Source organism: Heptranchias perlo, chromosome 10, assembly GCF_035084215.1.
Source record: "Heptranchias perlo isolate sHepPer1 chromosome 10, sHepPer1.hap1, whole genome shotgun sequence".
Taxonomy (NCBI): domain Eukaryota; kingdom Metazoa; phylum Chordata; class Chondrichthyes; order Hexanchiformes; family Hexanchidae; genus Heptranchias; species Heptranchias perlo.
Window position 1 is genome coordinate 62,433,463 of NC_090334.1, and position 21,009 is coordinate 62,454,471.

The 21,009-nt window shown below is 41.7% G+C and overlaps 1 protein-coding gene and 1 long non-coding RNA gene across 2 annotated transcripts in view; one reads left to right on the top strand and one right to left on the bottom strand.

The window, feature by feature from the left end:
- Window positions 1-1,491: 1,491 nt before the first annotated feature.
- Window positions 1,492-21,009, bottom strand: part of LOC137326643 (uncharacterized) — a 135,136-nt gene continuing 115,618 nt past the window's right edge. The window contains exon 3 of the long non-coding RNA XR_010964254.1: window positions 1,492-1,783. This is a non-coding gene — a long non-coding RNA (uncharacterized lncRNA). The remainder of the gene's footprint in view (window positions 1,784-21,009) is intronic.
- The window catches only part of rin3 (Ras and Rab interactor 3), a 91,222-nt gene continuing 80,997 nt past the window's right edge, over window positions 10,785-21,009 (top strand). Inside the window, exons 1-2 of the mRNA XM_067991932.1 lie at window positions 10,785-11,110; window positions 11,383-11,563. Of these exons, the coding sequence (XP_067848033.1) occupies window positions 11,061-11,110; window positions 11,383-11,563 (231 nt within the window). The 5' untranslated portion in view covers window positions 10,785-11,060. The remainder of the gene's footprint in view (window positions 11,111-11,382; window positions 11,564-21,009) is intronic.

Sequence of the window (21,009 nt, forward strand, 5' to 3'; positions counted from 1 at the left end):
CATGGTGAATACCTGTTCTCGGCCATGCCATTGCAGTGAGGCGGTGAGTGCTACCCAAATCCCCACAATGAGCAAGAGAAAATCAGAGAGAGATTCATCCTGGGTGACTCTCACACACATCATAGTCGGAGGTGGTGAATGTGAGTTGGGGCTACCCTGACAGGAAGAAGAGAAAATAAATTAAAGTTAAAAGAAAGAAACGAAAACACCAAGCCATCTGGGACTCATTCTTGGAAGCTCATTCATCACCAACCCTCGACCATCCCACCTTTCAACATCCAATCGATCTCCCAGGAGGAGAAAGTGAACCAGCAAAGAATAGGAAATGAACTAATAACACTGACCCACTCATAGACAGACCAGGACAGCACAACACCTCAACCTACAAGACCACAAGTAGGCCATACTCCCTCATTCTCTGACTCAGCTGAATCCTAGAGAACAAGAAAAAGCAAATTGCTTCAACCCTTAAAACCAATATCACTCCCAACGCAAGCAAAACCAGTCCATGAAACCTTTTTTTTAATCAATGCACTCCTCCCACAAGCACCATGTGAGCGAAATAAAAGTCTGGAGTGAGAAATTTGGCTCATCAAGCATATTCCATCCACAGCCACTGCATGATTAATCTATCCTGTACGCACTCCTCCCACAACCAGTGTACAGTAGATTCCTCAAATATAAATGTAATCTTTGGAAAACAGAACTTTAAAAACTGAAAAAAAATTAAATTTTTTAAAAATTCGTTCTTGGGATAAGGGTGACACTGGCAAATCAGTATTAAATGCCCATCCCTCGTTGCCCTTGGGGAATTAAGAATCAACCACATATCGTGGGACTAGAGTTACGTGTAGGATAGACCAGGTAGAGGTAGCAGGTCCCCTTCCCTGAGGGACCAGTTGGCGAACCAGTTGGGTTTTTACAGCAACAGAAAAGTGCACAAAAAGCAACAGGAAATGGAAAACACAGAGAAAACTAAGAATAAGAGGTTGAGTGAGTGAGATAGTGTAAACCAGTGAGTGGCAACTTTTTGTATAAATACTGCTGATTGTCTTAATCGGCTTTGCATTGTTGCAATTCAAACTACCTGAATTTTAATTGAATTTTTTTTCAAGTTTACTTGACTTTGTGGACAGCTGTTGAAATCAGTGATGAGTTGTGGGCACAGCAGGTGAAAAGGGTGGGAATAACATTGCATTTTAATGGAAGTCACAAAATAAATGGTATTTGTTTCCTCAAATGAACATTTGAGGTTACATTATTGGATTTTTGAGTGTTCTCAAAAATGTCAAGTTTTATAATTAATGGAGCGTTATAATTAAGGACCTGTTGTAAAAGTTGCTGACGATTGTATTGTTGAAATGGGATCAGGAGTAGAAAGAAAAAATAGTATTTTTCTGGCATATACTCTACAGTATTTGCTGTTGATATTTTGATTAAATTCTGTAAAGAAGAGTTTATTAAGAGCTTGTTATATAAGGATAGTGGGTATTTTATTAGACGTTTTTAAATAAATTCATGTATTCTGCAATGTTGCTGAAGTTTTCAATGCCAACCCTCCCAAATACAAGATGTTATGTACTAAGGAAGGGTCCTGAGATGTCAACTTGTGTTCTCTCGACAGATGCTGTATGGCCTGCTGAGTGTCTCCAGCATCTTCTGTTTTTGTTTCAGATTTCCAGCATCTTCAGTACTGTATTTTGTTTTTCATTTACCGTATGTTATGTATTGCCTCATTCAGGTCGACCTTTTCCACTATCATCCATGTATGGTTTGCAATATTCTGGTGTATAATGGAAATATTGAATATAACTTGAAATTATCCAACTTTTCATTAAAAAAATGACATAAGTAAAATGAAACTAGTAGGTTATTTTATATAATCCCATGTATGTATTTATCAAGGTTATAGATGATGCTATTATCTTAATGGCACCAGCATTCTCTCCCTTATGGTGTCTCAATCATAACTGCTGGAATGATCCTCCTTATCTTGCACAAAAGGTGGCTATAAGCACGACATCCCTCTGTTCAACACTTACTACGACGACTTTAAAAATTAAGATTGCGCCCTCTCCCCCTCTAAATCAGACAATAGCCAATCCCTCACTGTAAACACTGAATTAGACAGTGCCCTGTCCCTCGTAGTCAGACAGTTCCATGTCCCTCAGAGTAAACACGGAATCAGATAGCGCCTTATCCCTTAGATTGAATCAGATAATGTCCTGTCCCTCACAGTAAACTCTGAATCAGACAGTACTGTGTCCCTCAGAAGATTCAAAAAGCTAGTTTTGTCCCACTTCACTGCAGTTTGTTTAGACTGGATCAAAGTGCTATCTCAGATATAAATGAGAGGAGCTTCACTCTGACTCCTAAAACCTCTATGCATAAAACACATCAGAACATCTTGAGTGGGACTAGAAACTCAAAATGACAGGTCTTCGTGGAAGGGGAATACATGTTTTTTTTTTATGTACTGTCCTTTCTTCTTTAACTATTGTCTAAATTCCTGGTGGGCTCATAGGAGCTAACTCTGAAATGCAAGATGAAAGAAATGTCCAGTTAATTATTAAATTGTGACAAGCTAAATTGTTTGTCTTGCACATTTCCTTTTGAATTATTTTTACATGAGATATGATGGGATGCAAAGCAATTTCTTTTATACGGTTTTGACTCTTGTGCTTTGAAATTGGATACAGAAAGTTTCATTAAAATTGAAAAAATGGACACCAATTACTCAATGTTTTGTGATAATGATGTCATCATATTATTGCCGGGGATTAGTTTCCTATTTTGGATCCATGCTGTTTTTTTAAGGCTGTCATTATAACAATCCTGGTACCTTTATACAGACCTTTATTTGAATTTTGTACGATTATTATAAGTGACAGTCCACAAGTGAAGTAGATTTCAGACAGCACTAATGCTACTACTGTTATGGAACTATAGTAATATTAAATACACTCCTTGGCTCAACAGAAGTTTCTATCTGACAAACTTTCATTGAAAAAAATGAAATAAATTTGGATATTGCAGAAACATTGACTTCCCACCTCATACGTTTGGAAGCGTGAACTGATGACCCCATATCAGATCACATCACTTGCCCGTTACTGTGGTGAAAGTGATACACGGCTCCTTCTGGCTTTCCTGTCTTTCAAACAAGAAAAAGGTTTGCCAAATACTTTTTGCTTGAAGACAGTGTCCATTTAAAGCCACATTTTTACAGTTGAGAACATTTTGCAGCCACTGCTTCTTTGGAGTCCTGATGTGGAGATGCCGGTTAATAAAAAGACCCCTTATTTTGTATTCTGTGCAGTTTCTAGCTGTCAAGGTCAGTTTGGTCAGTTGGTAGCACCGTTACCTCTGTTAGAAGGTTGTGGGTTCAAGCCCCACTCCAGGACTTAAGCACATATCTTGGCTGACGCAATAGTGTAGTACTGAGGGAGTGCTGCATGGCCAGAAAGCCATCTTTTGGAAGAGACATTAGGATAGGTTTTCCTGGTCCTGCACCTGGGTTTACTGGATCTCATGGGCCCATCGAACACATGAAAATCAGATGGCTTCTCTTACAGTCATAGAAATTTTCTGCTTGCCCAATTTTCCTATATTTGCGACACTGATCCAATAGGCTAAGTGCAGAACCAGGAAAATCTACCGCATTAAATTGAGGACCTGTCTGCCAGTTCAGGTGGATGTAAATAATCCCATAACTCTAGTTGAAGAAGAGTAGGGAGGTGACCCAGCCAACGTTCCCCCTCAACCAAAAACAGATTCACTAGTCATTCATCTCATTTGCTGTTTGTGGGATTTTGCTGTGTGCTGCATTTTCCTACATAACAGTAGTGACTGCATTTCAAAGGTAATTTATTGGATGTGAAGCACTTTGGAGCTTGATAAGGTGCTATACCAATGCTAGTTCTTACTTAGTTCTGTTCAATTTATCTTTCACTCAAGAACTAACCTGAAGGGATGCAAAAGGAATGGAACAACATAGGCATGATCCCTATGGGAACACAGTGTGTTGCTCTGGGTCGTGATCATTGGACAATTGGATCATTGCTTTCATTGGACTTGTGTACAGTTTAGAACAGATCCCAAACTATCAACTATCATTTCTCACACTTTAGATTTCTATCTTAATCTATATATTCTCTTATAAAAATTGCAATATCTTGTGTAAATTGTAAAAGTCATGCAATAAATATTTATTCAAATGCATATCTAGAATAATTGTAGAATGAATGCGACCCAATGCACTGTGAATGCCACTTGATGTGAGTTCCTGTGTATAAACTGAGATTATATTATGTACAAAGTGAAATTATTTGAATGTATTATCTTGCCATGACTGATGGGTAAAACAGAATGCCTACACATAATGTTGTATCCAGAGCAACCTACAAAAATACTTTATCAAGCAAATGTACATTGATATATGAATCCTTAAACAATATTTGACATGTAATGCAATGTGCATCTTTAAATAAACATTATTAATACAACTGTGTATCAAAGCAACTGAACTGTTTCTGTCTTAGAATGGAAGGTTGGTGTACACATGTGATGTAATCCATTGGTGGATTGATGCACCACCTCAGAATGTTCGGCCATGGGATTGGCTCATGATTCTACATACAGCCATATTCTGATCTCAGCCAGAGCATCAAGGCAATGCCGAGTGCTTCCAAATTGGAAGGAGAGAAGGTTGCTGGTCAAAGTCAAAGCAGGCATGGCCTAACGGATGGTTACACTAGGCAGAGGTTTGGGTGCAGGTCACTCTCCTGCTATCCAGGCCATGACATGACAGATGGCCCATGGCAAGAGGTAACTTCAAAAAGAATAGACTACTCAAACTGCAAAATAATTTAAAACAATTACCAGAATGTAATAGTTTAGAATCAAACATGATGAAATAACACCCTCTGGTAAAAAAAAATCTAATTAATTCACACATGTTTAGTGATCTGACAAGTAACAAGTAGGTTATTAAATGTGCACCATAAGTGGGATAGCACCATCTGGAAAACCTGCATGTAAACCAATTATAAGATGTAATATATTTCAATATGATTCAGATGCAGTGAATCAACAAACCTTGTACAAAACATAGATAATTTTCCTGCCAAGTTACACTGGTTTTCTGGGGTTACTAAGGTTGGTGTGTGCAGAACATTGGTGGGACCTGTTCTGCCCGCCATCGGTAAAGATTTTCTGGTGTCACTTCCATTGGAAGGGACCGCTCAAATAAAGGTGGATATATTGAACTGAGGTGATAATTACAGGGTGATATCACATGTCACATTTTCCATCATCATCATCACCTTGGCAACACTGAAAGCTACTTACAGCAGCATTTAACAGGCATTCAGAATAGTTAGGAAGGCGGAACATAAATTGAGCCGGGGAGGAAAATCCCGGGGTCCAGTTTCCACAGGTCATGGCCCCACCAAATGGAATGTATATTTTACATTAAACTACCATGACTACATTTTTGAAACCATCTTTTCCTGATATTTATCTTGTTTATTTTAATATTTAACACTGAATTTTTAAGAGAGTTTAATTCATGCATTTTTCCTTCATTTGCAAATGGTGAGCTTATTGCTGACAGGTGGAACTATCTTTGGGAGTAGACACTTACGCAGAAATTACAACATGGAAACAGGCCGTTTGGCCCAACCAGTCCATATTCTACAAACTCCTATTACCTGCTGGCTGGAACATCCTAGCCAAGTTTGTAAAGGCGTAACAAATGCCTCGATTCATGAAGCTAACCACAACACAATGCAATGCACCTCATGATGCTATTTATCCTATCACTTCTGGCCATAATATATCCTCTACTTATAACATTATGTAGACTTAAACTATCTCAGACAGTAACATCACAACTGGATCTATTTTCATTCCACTCTCCCTTCAGCAATTTGTTGGCCCACCTTATTGAAAATTGCAAAGTGGCACATTGTGTACTGTTATAGTCTTAGAGACATGACTGTTTAAGACATTTAGTTGCATGAACATATACTACGTAAGAAGATGGTAGTAAACCAGTAATTTGGTTTGGTTTGCCATGGAGTGATAGAATGCAAATTTATGTCTGTCATTCCCCAGAAGGAAAGTTCCTGGGCTTGGCCTAGTCTTAAGGGGGAAGGACTGAATGTCAACTGATATTTCCTAACACGAGGAAAAGTCAACATCGTCCCCTCCTCACTTAACAACGGGCGTCTGCTTGCCTTTGTGGCTGGGGAAAGCAAAGGACCTAATAATTACTTGAAGAATGCTAAAGTGTTCACTCAAAATTAATTCTGCATTATGCCGTGAAATGCAAATACTTTAAATAACAACCTTGCTCTCAAGACCAGCATTTGCATTTCAAAGTCAAATGTGGGATTAATTTTGAATCATTTTTAAATTGCTTTTCAGTCACAGAGACAAATGCTTTCACTAGCTCTGTCATTATCTGTAAAACTACCTTCTATTAGGGGGATTATTTAATCACCATTCCCCTCCCCCCAGTACTGCCACTGAGATAACTCAATTTGATAATTCCTCCTTCTGGGGCTGTAAATGAGTTACCTTGTCCTGTACTTTAAACTCCCCAGTGGAGTCAGCTAAAATAAAATTAAAAATATGACCCACCATTCAAATAACCATTCAATAATCTAGCTCCTGATTGGCTGATAAAGGTTTTCAGCCAATCAGAAAAGGATTTTAATCACTATGAGCTAAAAATGCATGATGGGTCTTGTGGGCAGAGGGCTATGGGTAACATTACATGATGAAAACAGGATTAAAAGAGAAAGAAAAGAAGAGAGAATAGAGAAAAGTGAAGATAGACTAAGGAAGAAAGAGAGGAGAGATACAGAGGTAACATTTTGTAACTGCTTTTTGTTTATGATTTTTATATACTTTTATAATAGATTAACAGTTCAACTATCTCTGTAACATTGTTACTGTAATTTTAAATGGTTCTTGAGACTCACAGTGTGAGTGGGATACTGTTAGGTCAATGTACAGGATGACACTGAAAGCATGAACTTGTTCCATAATTACAAAGAATTACATTGAAACTATAACATAGAAACAGGCCATTCGGTCCAACGAATTCCTGTTGGTGCTTTTCCTCCACATGAGCAGTAGTTCTAAATAGAATTAAGTAGAAATTACAACATGAACTGCACTGTGTTTATTTTCTTCCTTCTCCCCTTGCCTCACTATATAAACAAATCATATTTTGTAGAAAGTTTATTGTCTCATTACAACTTAATGGCACTAGTGGTAAAAATCCACTTATGATTAACCTACATGCATAAGCAAAATCAAATCACTGAGTCACCTCACATGACACTATGGAAACAATGATTGTATAGTGGACACCTAGAGACATATGATTAACAAGTGAGACTTGTTGCACTTATGGAGACAAACTTAGAAACCCACTTATTACTCTGCTGCTTGAGATTTGTCAGGTTGCTTATTTTACCCATGCCCACCAGTGCTCCCATACCCACCCATGCCCATCAGTGCCCTCTGCCCCCCATGCCCCCGTGCTCACCCATAACCACACATGCCCCCCCCCCCAATCCATACAATCAAAGACTTACCTGAAGACGTCCTCTCCCTGGCTGCTCTCCCATCCGACTGAGACCAGCCTGTCAATCAGGCCAGCCAGTCGGATGGCAAACCGACAAAAAAAAGATGTCCTTATTTCAAAATCGGGTTTCCCATTCTCAATTTAACCCACCGCCCCCTTCCCGGCTTGGGGTCAAAATCATGCCCTTGCAGTGGGTGGGAGACTGCAAAGGGGGTGGTGAGATGGGGGGGTGCAGTTGGAGGGGAGGGGTGGGGTGGAGAGAGGTTTTTTTCTGTAAAGGATTGGGCGTTTGGGTGAGTTCTGTGCATGCAATGGATCATTCTCTTGTACTTACATGTGTTTAGAAGGCAAGGGCATTAGTCCATGTACTGTATACGGTAATGGTTTGACCTTGAATCAAAGCTGCCATTGCTGCAGACAAGAGCTCTTGCCTTGCAGGCCTTGCTGCTTCCACAGAGGAGACCACACGCTCCATGGTAGACTGCAGAGAAGTCACGCCTTGCACTAGTGTGCCACACATGCTAGAGGTGGACTCTTCCATACTCTCAGCCAGGACGTGGCATCTCTTCGGCAGGTTGTCCAATGCATCCACTATTTGCTTGGTGCGCTTCTAAGATCCTGCTCTTAAAGGCTGGGGCGCTGAAGTCTTCAGCTCCACCCTCTGGGTGTTTGGACCCAGGCTCGCTCTCTGGCTAGCTGTGTCCTCCGCTGTCCTTTCCATTCTACTGCCAGCTGCTGCTCAATTGTGATGTGAACTTCACCCTGTGCAGACCCTTCTAACTGGCTACCTGTCCCGCTCGGAGTACTGATCTCTGCGCTGGTGCTTATTAAAGAGGGAGCGCATGATGGTGCAGGCTGGTGAGGCTGGCTCAGCTTGCCTTTTTCTACAACAGGGGCTGATTTTGCAGAGGAATTGGCATATAGAAGAAAGGAACAATGGTTAGCAAGTACTGGGCAGGTTAAGAAGGCTCAGATATGTAGAGTGCCAAATCATCACCAATTTTCCTAGCTCCCTGCACACCGATGATGGATAGAAGCAAAAAGAAAAAGGCAGAGACCCTGCTTCTCCCATCCTCCTGACTCTCTATCCCTGACACTCTGAGGGAAGCCTGCACCCACAATGACCAGGGCTTCTTGCTCCGTGAGGACCTGAATGGAAGCTGTTCCTCCTCCTGTTCTCATCCATTCATGGATGTTGTGTGTCAATGTGTCCTGCAGGAAGAAGGGAAGTTTATTAGTGTGTGGCTCCATGTACAGCTTGTGAATTTGTGTGAGGCATGCTGATGTGTGTGTGTGACACGCAACAAGCAGTGCACAGGATAAGGAGGCGTCACAGAGCAGGAAAACGGCAGGAGGGTGACAATAGCTTGCAAATGCACGAAATGTGCAGAGCTTTCTCCATGCAACTAGGTGATAGCAATATGCTGAATGTCCAGCTGTGAGGACAGCGGCAACTGTGATAGTGCAGCTGAAACCAGAAGGAGGATGTGCTTGGTTTCCATTGCTCATCAGAGCCTAAGCAGGTGAAGAGGAGGGTTGGAGTGCGCAGGGTGGTGTGAGGGTGGAAAGGAAAGTGCTGTGACAAGGTATGAAGCAGAGAAGGAGACATCACAAGAAATAATTCTTACCTTAGCCATCAAATTGGTTCAGGCTTCTCATATATTTCATCAGGCGGACAGTCCGATCGCCTTGTCCATCAGGCGCTGAATAGGCAGCCCAAAGTTAAAACCTACCCACATTCATGTAAAGTAGTTAAATATAAACTGTTTACCTTTCCTCTTTTAAACTTGAGTCTATGACCCATCATTATAAAAACAGAACTTTGACTAAAAACAATACTCCCTGAAAAAATAGGCGCTGATCATTTGACAATTTTTTTTACCACCAGGCTTGGGAATAGACCACCTGCCCACCCTATCAGCAGGATTTCCCTCAGGATAGATTTTCATCTCGCCCTCCAGGAGTAATACTGGCACCTTTATATAAACTGTCCGGTTTTTCATTTCCTTTGATTTCAGACGGTTTCGACAATGGCCGTCCAATCTGCAACCCCAGTTCTATGCCCAGACAACAAGTAGAAAATTTGCCCCCTCATCTCACAGATTCCTCACTCTGTACATATTCATGTGACACAGAGAAGGAGTGAGTGATCTAAGAGTTGAAGAAACTCAGGGACAAAATGGGGGCAGGAGTCACAATTTACCATGAATTAAATGACATTTGCTCTGAAAGCATGGTTTCAGCCAATGATTTTTTTTTGTGTGGTCTATACGAAAAAGGATATTTCTGCACCTTAAATTTGCAGTTACTTTTGAAAATCTATCACAAACAATAAAAAAGAAAGCAAAATTAGTGATCAGTAATTTAAAAATTCAAAAAAAAATACAGATAGTGATACAGGGCTCTACTGTGATCGGATATTTTGGAGAGAAAAAACTTTGAGCAAGTTCTTTTATTTTAGTCCAAGCTGCAAAGATTTAAAAAATAAGAAGGAAAGACTAAGATTGCTCATGAACAACGTTTAAAGAATTCGGCTTATGCTGCCCCTGGAAACAGATGTTGCCTCAAGCTATTTATATAAAGGATGTCAGATTCCATCACACAAAATGCCATTGGACCTGAATTTTTTTTTTAAAAGCCCAGATTGCTACCGTCCATCACAGTCCTTTCTGCTCAGTATATTTTGTAGCCGATTATTTTATCTTGTTACGTGTTTTGAAAACCTTTTGCCTAATCACCCCAAACTTTGTTTGGGTTTGTTCTTACGTAATCTGCGGATGCTGCTCTATGTGTTGATTTGCTCAATCAAATTAAACAGTTTCAAAACTTTACAGACTTCCAACTTTTGTGATTGGTACGTGTGAGAATTTTGGAGTCTGGTCTTATTTAGAAAAATTACTCTGTGTGTGTGGGGGGTGTTGTAGGGGGGGGGGGTTGCAGGAGGGCGGAGTTAGGAGGGCTTACTCGCCACTGAAAACTTTCTCAGAATGGGTAATGGCTCCAGAATAATTTTAATAATGTAGCCATATCAGTGAGAAAAAACACATTTGCTTCATTTTGACTTGGAGAGCTTTTGCAAGATTTAAACTGAATTTGGCTCCAAAGGTCACCAGATTAAATCAGTGCTCCTCCCACTTTTGTGAAAAATTCTGGGCCAGGAAAGCTTGAGTTAGTAATACTGAAAGCTTGACCACTCAGAGCTGCCTCTTCCTGAGATCCCCCATTTGTTCACAGAACACAGGAAGTCAAAGAAAGAGAACCCACAGCACACGCCTTCCTGTACTTCTGCGTCTGTTACTGTTTAAAGTCTGCATAATCCAACGCCATCTTTCTGGCTGAGAGGCACAGTGCGTTATTCTTTTCTCGAAATGTGGAGCCCTTGTGTAGTTTGGAAACTAGAATGTTTGAGTCAGAGTGCGTCTTAAATGGGTCTGTACAGCAGAGCTGATCGAGGGAAGCGATGATGAAGAGAGCATCTGGACTAGAAGTGGAAACTGGAGACATGCCAGGGTATGTAGTTTAACATATAACAGACTGATTATTGCTAGGTTTTTAAAAAAAATGAAGTGCCTTACTATCGCAGCAGCGTTCTCCTGATGCACTTCACTTATTCTTGCATTGAACTACAGCTTCAATTTTGCAACGTCCGACTTCACTTGTGCTATTGTGTCAAATGATCTAATTGTCAACACTATGTCAGTGTGCTGATGTGGCCGGTTGCTTAGCCACATAAACTCTGTGCTCTACAGGATACAGCAAACTTACATTCTGTGTCCATTCAGCCCACTGCTAGGTGCAAATGATGAATTCGGGCAGCCTCACAGACCAACAGTCCCTTTGCAGCCGTTACCACTTCCAGGTATCAATATCTTGGATAAACTCATAAGGACTTGCCCAGTGTGGCTTCAGCTCAACGTCAGAAAGGAAAAAGTCACAGAAATACTCCAGATGGAGCCACCGGGGGTAAGTTTGTATCAAACAGTTGTTTTAAGAAGAGTCTGTGTAATAGCAGATGTGCCAGAGATACAGTGCCCTGGGGGAGGCCCTGCAACTGTTAAAAATATTTATTTTCCATCGATCTCTAAAAAAAATTCAAAAAAGAAACTGTTCAGATTTCAGCAGCTAATGTTTTTTTGTCAGGAGTTACGTTAACTCCTTACAGTGACATAACCTAGCTAAAAAATGGTAGGTTTGAAAGGAGACCTCTGTAGATTGGGATTGGAATTTTATCTGTGGATCAGGTATTCCATTTTCTAAATTATTTTAAAATGACCATTCTTTAGGAAACTACTTTTACTTTTTAGACATTTAGTTCCAAACATTCAATCCCGATCAGAATGTTAATTTATACTTTTAGACCATTCTTTGAACAGGCTAAATGACACCTTAGTGGCAGGTCACCGTCCAGAGATCTAATACCACAGGCTCCTCCCAGGCACCCACAGGATGATCTCAGGAGTCAGCTATTTGCCTTTTCGATGAGTTCCATTTCCTTTTCTCTATGATGAATAAATTGCACACTGCAAAAGAGTAAAAGTGAATTTATTTTTATACCATTGAGCAGTGGTAGCTGTGCATATGTTTAATGTGCTTTTCTGGTGCATTTGCCTCTCGTGCGTGGTGAACTTTTCTGTGTTGGGTGTTCATGTGCTTTAACTGCTCTTACATGCTCTCCCAGTTGAATAAGTAGCATAACCAACTGGTGAGCTACAAAAGGTATAAAAAGCCCACTACCAGTATCTGCGTCTAACAGTGGTGCACCAGCACCAGTGCCAGTTGTCTTCTTCCCTGAAATCTCTGTGGCTCCTTGCTTTCAGAAGTATCACCTGTGTATAATGTAATTGTGCAGCATTATGGGAGGCCACAAAACTGCCACATATGTAAGTAACAACTGGCTGCACCTACACCATTCCATGCATGCCACCCTTGGAGGGCATGCCACCATTGGAGGACATCTCCTTGGCATGGGTATCGTAGGCACCTCTGAGTTCTCGCAGTTCATTCCTTATGGTTGCTTGTAGCCATTTTCCAAGTATGATTAGCCTTGGCACTTACCCAATGACAGACGGAGGTAGCTCCATGACATCGCTTATTTGGGAGATGGTAGAATGTTGTGTCCATTTTGGCCCACTGAGGTCTATATCCCCATAAAATTCAGGAGAGACACTCACCTCACTATCATTGTTACCCTTTCCCCACCAGTGTTTGGTGCCTCGCCCTGTGATTCCTCCTGAATTAGCATCTACTTCTTCTAAAAGTGTGTATATGTGCTGATGATTGGTTCAATCATGGCTGGTGTTTTTCACCTTCAGTTGGAAGGTGACTGTATTCTTCTTGCTCTGTGATGGTACACTATGAGTAAATAATTGTAAACAATTTTACAACACCAAGTTATAGTCCAGCAATTTTATTTTAAATTCACAAGCTTTCGGAGACTTCCTCCTTCCTCAGGTAAATGCTTTCGGAGACTTCCTCCTTCCTCCTTCCTCATTTACCTGAGGAAGGAGGAAGTCTCCGAAAGCTTGTGAATTTAAAATAAAATTGCTGGACTATAACTTGGTGTTGTAAAATTGTTTACAATTGTCAACCCCAGTCCATCACCGGCATCTCCACATTATGAGTAAATAAGCACAGTTGCCCATATGACACTGTACTCTTGTTACAAACTCAATGTGCTTGAGCACAATCACCATGTGTGTGGACACATTCATGTAATATATTGCACAAGTCATAGTATATCTGAAGATTACAATACCTACAAGTTCAGTGCACTCCTCCAGATTCCAACTGCCTTCCAAACTCTCCCTCCTAAAAACATTGGCAGCAGTTTGCTGATTGTCATCGGTGGTTTATAGTGTGGTAGTCCTGCGCCCTCTGACTATGTGTGAGTTTGCCTTTAAACACAAGAGCAGTGGGGGTCGAGACATGATGATCTGGCCCAGAGCAGTTGTTTCCTTTACTAAGCATAGCCATTGTTATGTAGGCAAGTGTGGCACTCAATTTGGGCACAGCAAGGTCCCACAAACAACAAGTAAGATAAATGACCAGTTGAGCTTCCGACCCCCACATCCTCTCCATCACCAAGTCCAACTACTTCCACTTGCATAATATTGCCCCTCTCCACCCCTGCCTCAGCCTATCAGCTGCTGAAACCGCCAGACTTGACTATTCCAATGCTCTCCTGACCGGCCTCCCATCTTCCACCCTCTGTAGGTTGAGCTTATCCAAAACTCTGCTGCCCGTTTCCTGACTCGCACCAAGTCCTGTTCACCCATCACCCCTGTGCTGGCAAACTTACATTGGCTTCCGGTCCAGCAATGCCTCAATTTTAAAATTTTCATCCTTGTGTTCAAATGCCTCCATGGCTTCGCCCCTCTCTACCTTTGTAACCTCCTCCAGCCATACAACCTTCCGAGATCTCTGTGCTCCTCCAATTCTTGTCTCTTGCGCATCCCCAATTTTAATCACTTCACCATTGGTAGCCATGCCTTCAGCTGCCTAGGCACTAAGCTCTGGAATTCCCTCCCTAAACCTCTCCACCTCTCTACCTCTCTCTCCTCCTTAAAACCTACCTCTTTGACCATGCTTTTGGTCACCTGTCCTAATATTTCCTTATGTGGCTTGGTGTCAAATTTTGTTTCATAACACTCCTGTGAAGCGTCTTGGGATATTTTACTATGTTAAAGGTGCTGTATAAATGCAAGTTGTTGTTGTACATTTATTCTTCTTTGATGCAATGTATAGTATAATTTGCATAACCATGTTGTTTTCATTGAGTTGGTACATTTGTGTTAGTATTATCAGTGCCTGTACAGGTCTTTTTGCATAGATTTGTTACTACAACTTTCCATCGCATGCAAATGTATCCGGAGCTGCTGCTTTAGTGTAAGCATCAAGCACACCCATGCTCTTCTTTAAGTTGTTCGATTTCTTTCTCACTTCCCTCCAGGTCCTTTAGTGGTTGACACAGTGTTCACCACCTCAATCGTATACTCCCACGCACTTGTCCCCTTCCTTTGCATAGTTGGGGGCCATCCTCCTCTCCAAAATGTCCTTTGTACCAAGCCATCAGAATTTACAGAGCCTGGTCAGTAAATTGTGGGTTTGTCCCCTGCCGTTGAGCCATTTTCCACTTAAAATGCATGATTCACAGTTGGGTTAACGATATACAACCTGGCTCACAGGTTGCTAGAGAGGCGTTAAAGCATTAACGCATTGACGCAGTGGCGTCAAGATTGGCTGCTATTTTTACATCACCTCCTTTCATGCTACGTACATGCCAGCTGGACTCAATAGTATCACTCGCCTCTGAGTCAGAAGATCATAGGTTCAAATCCCACTCTAGAGACTTAAGTACATAATCGTGGCAGACAGTGCAGCACTGAGGGAGCACTGCAACTTTGAAGGTACTGTCTTTCAGATGAGACCTTAAAACCAAGTCCCATTCCACCTGTTCAGGTGAACGGAAAAGATCCCACGGCATTTTTTGAAGAACAACGAGGAGTTCTCCCATTGTCCCGGGCAACATTCATCCCTTCACCAACACCCCCAAAACAGATTAACTGGTCATTTGTCTCATTGCTGTTTGTGGGGCCTTGCTGAGTGCCAGTTAGCTGCTACATTTGTCTGTAAAAGCAACAAAAACACCACAAAAAGTAATTCATGATTTGTGAAGCACTGCAGAGCATCCTGAGGATGTGAGAGGGACTACAGAAAGATAGAGTTCTTTTTATCTCGAATGAAGTCACATTCTCAGGAATTGCACATTTCCATAAATGAACATTCCTCCCAGTTGTTTGTGGTATAATGTTGACATGAAAACAGGCATTTCACCTATTTATTTTGTAAAAAAGGAATGACAGGTCATTTCTTTCTATTGCTTATAGTATAATGTGCCAATTTAAAAGAAGTTCAATATTACCCAGCAGTAGGAACACATAGAGTACAGCGAATTATATTGCAAACCAATCTAGACTGTTAGACCAATGCACAATTGGGTAAAAAAATTTGTAGGAAATGTTGGATAAAATCCAAAGGTACTTATTTAATACTTTATTACCTGTGGAGCCTCATGGAGAAAGAATGTCATTACGAGTAAGCAAGCTGCTGCTTTCTCATTACAAGTCTCGTAACAAAGTACCGTTAACACTCATTAACACATTCACTGGCACAACACTCGCATGCCTTTTCACTGCACAAAGAACGTAGCACAAACCTGCAAAATTCTCAAAAGAGCAGATAATGTCAGTTTGAGATGAATTATGATATGAAACAGATAGCTTGCTCTGTACCTTAGATATTGTAATGATCCTAAGCTGGGTGTAAGTGTTATTTAGAAAACCTTCCTCGCTATCGTTAAATGTATAATAAAGTGATTTGAACATCCGCAAAGCAGAATATTCTCACTGAATGAATTGTGAATTTGTGCCAAATGGTTATTTAAAATGAACCCACAAGTGCGACCCAGTGACTGCGAGACTAAATATAGATAAAAGCAGTGAAGACAGAAGCTAAATGGTAACAGAAGTAAACGTTGCTGGTTTCGGCCCCAGTGATGATTGCCATTCAAATCTCTGTGTCACTCAAATTCATCTGCCACTCGAATCTGCCTGTTTTGGTTGCGATGGGTTTAGTCATTTCTTAGTTGGGCACTTGGTTGGTTGGAGTGTCTCAAGCAGGCAGGATTAGCATTCCCACTCAAATGAGTGGAAGATTTTGTGGTGTTGGTTGAGAGATGAATGTAGGCCAGTACACCAAGAAATCCCCTACTCTCCTTCAAATAGTGCCATGGGATCTTTTATGTCCTGAACAGGCAGACAGGGCCTCAATTTAATATTTCAAAATCCGAAAGGTGTATATATATTTTTTTTGGTGTCTTTTATCCACACATGCTATGACCCTGCTGATTAATAAAGTGTCCTGATGACTGAAGGAAGAAGGCAATAAACCACATGAGGGAGCAGAATAAGTTTGAAAATACTCTTAATGTTCCAAACAGACCGATTGTTTGTTTACCCCATTTGCCAACCCTTGAGCCTGGAGTAGTCTCATTCTCTTTTGCTATCTGCCTATTGTAGTGCAGTGGCAGGACGGAGTGCATTTTGGGCCTTTCTGAGATGCTACTGGGTCTAAATTTAACATTTCTGAGCCCATTTTACTGTCATTGTGCACAATGATAACCCATTTAGCAGTGCAAAGGCTCATGCCCGATTTGCATGACAGTTCGGGCCACTGCTAAATTGTTCGGTGCCTTTTTTAGGCGCTGGCAGCCACCTGAAATGAGCACAGGCCCTATTTCAATATTGACATGAGGCTTCTGTACTCATTTCAGACCCAGGCTCCTAAATTCGTTCGCCCTAGTTAGAGCTTGCACAAGCTCCAATTGGCATTTCCAGTCTGAGCAGCTTAACAAGCAATCCTTTAAGGGCTGTTGGAGGGCAATCAAAAAAGGCCCAAATGCTTGGAAAATTTTTAGTATTTTATGGAGTCAGAAGGAGCAAGAGTCATCTACTGCGCCGTCACTGCACGTTATTGGGATTGCGCCCAGGTTGGGGCACTAAGGAATTTAGGCCTCTGTGACTGTTTTTATCAATATATATCTTTTCATTTTTATGTGGAGTTTAAATGCCTTTTTGACAGAATTTATTTTATTTTTATTCACCGAGACTTGATGGTTTCCATCTGAAGGTCCTGATGGAAGCTAGGAAGAAATAGTGGAGGCTCCATCATTTTCCAAAATTTGTTTTAAATAAAAATTGTGCCAGAGGATTGGAGAGTGGAAAATCTAACACCCCTCCAAAAAAAAACAGACTCAGAGATAAGTCAAGAAATTGCGTTTTAGCTAAATTACACAATATGTGGTGAAATTACAAAGCATTTGCAAGAGCGGGAGTTAATCAGGACCAGTCACGAAGCATTTCTAAAAGGCAGGTCATGACCAACCTTATACAATTCTTTGAAGAAATAACATAAAGGATAGTTACAGGAAATATGGGGGAAAAATTGGTTTGCACCCAAAAACAGGTGGCACTGGGAACGATCCCTGAATGGATAGGCCAGGGTCCCATTATGATCGAAACGGCGTGCTGCAGCACCTAAGCGGCGCCCCCAGACTGCTCGGGGGAGAAGGTGGCCTTGAAGATTGGGCCACTGCATTTTTGTAGGCTCCAGGGGGACAGCACAGAATTTTCAGAATTGATAGATAAGTAAAGGTAGCTGTTTAGATGTACAAATCCTATTGTATAACCATCTTCCACATTTGAATGTGCAATACATGATGCTTGAAAGAAATGTTGTAGAATTGGTAGCTGCAAAGGTGATTCCTTATAGAAAAATAATATATCGTCAGTCAAATTGAGAGTGACACCTGATCAGGCCGCAGCCTGACTGAGAAAATCAGCCCTATTATATGAATAGTGTAAACAGTGGTAGTTGGAGAATGAAATGCTGCTTTCGTATATATTTGTACAGCAAAATCAAAACTATACTCTCCAGTGAGAAATGTAGAAGGAAATCTCTTCTGAAATCGAAACTAGTGAATCAAGAATGATGTATTTAAGGTTGGTAATTTTTGGAATTGCTGAATATTGAGGAAAAGGAGCGGATGTATATGATTTGTGACAGAGGAGTGTAATATGTCTTTGTCCCTGGTTAATGTTCAGTGCTGATATATTGGTATACCCGCTGCAATAAATCATGTGTTTAAAAATGTACATCAGATTCGAAGGTTGTGGGTGAAGTGATTGAAAATAAAGAGGAATTGGTGGTCAATGCACTGAGTGCCACTCTATACAAAGCAGGGCAAGGAGACAAAGGGGGTGATTTTAAACCCCAAGAATGGGTGGGTTGGGGGCGGGTGGCAGTTGAAAATATATATTTTTTGGGTCGCAAACTCAACATTTTTGGACTTTGTATTCCCAGTGGGAAGCCTGTACTTTTCCTCACTGACGTTAAACCCAGAAATAAAGCCGGGTTGTGGTCACGACCCAAAAAACAACTGTTTTCAACTCCCACCCGCCCCAACCCACCCGTTCTTGGGGTTTAAAATCACCCCCAAAGACATTAGGTGTATGTACACAGTATCACTATTAAAAATACATTTTTAAGCAAAAGGTGCTTTTTATGTTATACTTTTTAATATACTTTTTTTAAATGCTGTGGCCTAGTAGTTCTGCGGAGGCTCATGATTAACCTTCAGCCCTCGTCCAGGCTGAATCAGTCAACATCAATGTAACATCACCAGTGGATTCCAAGTTGATTTACATGTTTCTTTTAAACTTAATTATCAATATGATAAAGCTAAAAAAAAAATTAATTCTACTGAACTTGCAACATTAACCTAATGCACTGAACATTAACCAGGGACAAAGACATATTACACTCCTCTGTCACAAATCATATACATCCGCTCCTTTTCCTCAATATTCAGCAATTCCAAAAATTACCAACCTTAAATACGTCATTCTTGATTCACTAGTTTCGATTTCAGAAGAGATTTCCTTCTGCATTCCTCACTGGAGAGTATAGTTTTGATTTTGCTGTACAAATATATACGAAAGCAGCATTTCATTCTCCAACTACCATTGTTTACACTATTCATATAATAGGGCTGACTTTCTAAATGTGCTGTTCTCAAAACACTACAGAAAAATGTTAATTACAACTCTCCTGTGTTGCAACAGACTGACTAGGAAAAGGAATTAGGCCCCAAACTTCATTAAGAGGTCCATTACACTACACTATAGTGGGAGTTTCCACTTCCGCAGCTCAGAAGTGACTTGGTGCAACACTGGAGGGTGGTACACTGAGAAAAATGAGGTCTCCAGAATGGTGCAAGTGGGTCCCACCAGGGAGGGATCCAGGCCTGGACCCCTGAAGAAAGCGAAATTGTTTTTTCTTAAAAATTCTGTGTCGGCTCCCAGGGGGCCAAGGGGGTGCTGCGTGGGTTCAGGAAGGGCAGAGAGGGAGAGCTGCACGGGGGAGGTGGGCACTGAAGATGCACTCAACATAACACAGGCACCCGCTGGTTCCATGCATAGGAGGTTCTATAGGCAGTTCTTCATAGATCAGTTCCATGGGCATTCCCTGAATAGCAGTTCCATCTGTAGTTCTCAGTAGGGCAGCTCCACGGGCAGTTCTCTGTATAATGGTTCAATGGGCAGCTCCACGGGTCGCTCTCTGTGTAGCGGTTCAATGGGCAGCTCTCTGTGTAGCGGTTCAATGGGCAGCTCTCTGTGTAGCGGTTCAATGGGCAGCTCTCTGTATAGCGGTTCAATGGGCAGCTCACTGTATGGCAATTCAATGGACAGCTCTCTGTATGGCGGTTCAATGGACAGCTCTCTGTACTACAGTTCAATGGACAGCTCTCTGCATGGCGGTTCAATGGGCAGCTCTCTGCATGGCAGTTCAATGGGCAGCTCTCTGTATGGCGGTTCAATGGACAGCTCTCTGTATGGCGGTTCAATGGACAGCTCTCTGTATTACAGTTCAATGGACAGCTCTCTGCATGGCAGTTCAATGGGCAGCTCTCTGCATGGCAGTTCAATGGGCAGCTCTCTGTATGGCGGTTCAATGGACAGCTCTCTGTATGGCGGTTCAATGGACAGCTCTCTGTATTACAGTTCAATGGGCAGCTCTCTGTATGGCGGTTCAATGGACAGCTCTCTGTATGGCGGTTCAATGGACAGCTCTCTGTATTACAGTTCAATGGGCAGCTCTCTGTATGGCGGTTCAATGGGCAGCTCTCTGTATGGCGGTTCAATGGACAGCTCTCTGTATGGCGGTTCAATGGACAGCTCTCTGTATTACAGTTCAATGGGCAGCTCTCTGCATGGCAGTTCAATGGGCAGCTCCCTGTATGGCGGTTCAATGGGCAGCTCTCTGTATAGCGGTTCAATGGGCAGCTCTCTGTATAGCGGTTCAATGGGCAGCTCACTGTATGGCGATTCAATAGACAGCTCTCTGTATGGCGGTTCAATGGACAGCTCTCTGTATAGCAGTTCAATGTACAGCTCTCTGTATAGCGGTTCAATGGGCAGCTCTCTGTATGGCGGTTCAATGGGCAGCTCTCTGTATGGCGGTTCAATGGGCAGCTCTCTGTATGGCGGTTCAATGGGCAGCTCTCTGTATAGCGGTTCAATGGGCAGCTCTCTGTATAGCGGTTCAATGGGCAGCTCTCTGTATGGCGGTTCAATGGACAGCTCTCTGTATTACAGTTCAATGGGCAGCTCTCTGTATGGCGGTTCAATGGACAGCTCTCTGTATTACAGTTCAATGGGCAGCTCTCTGCATGGCAGTTCAATGGGCAGCTCTCTGTATGGTGGTTCAATGGACAGCTCTCTGTATGGCGGTTCAATGGACAGCTCTCTGTATTACAGTTCAATGGGCAGCTCTCTGTATGGCGGTTCAAT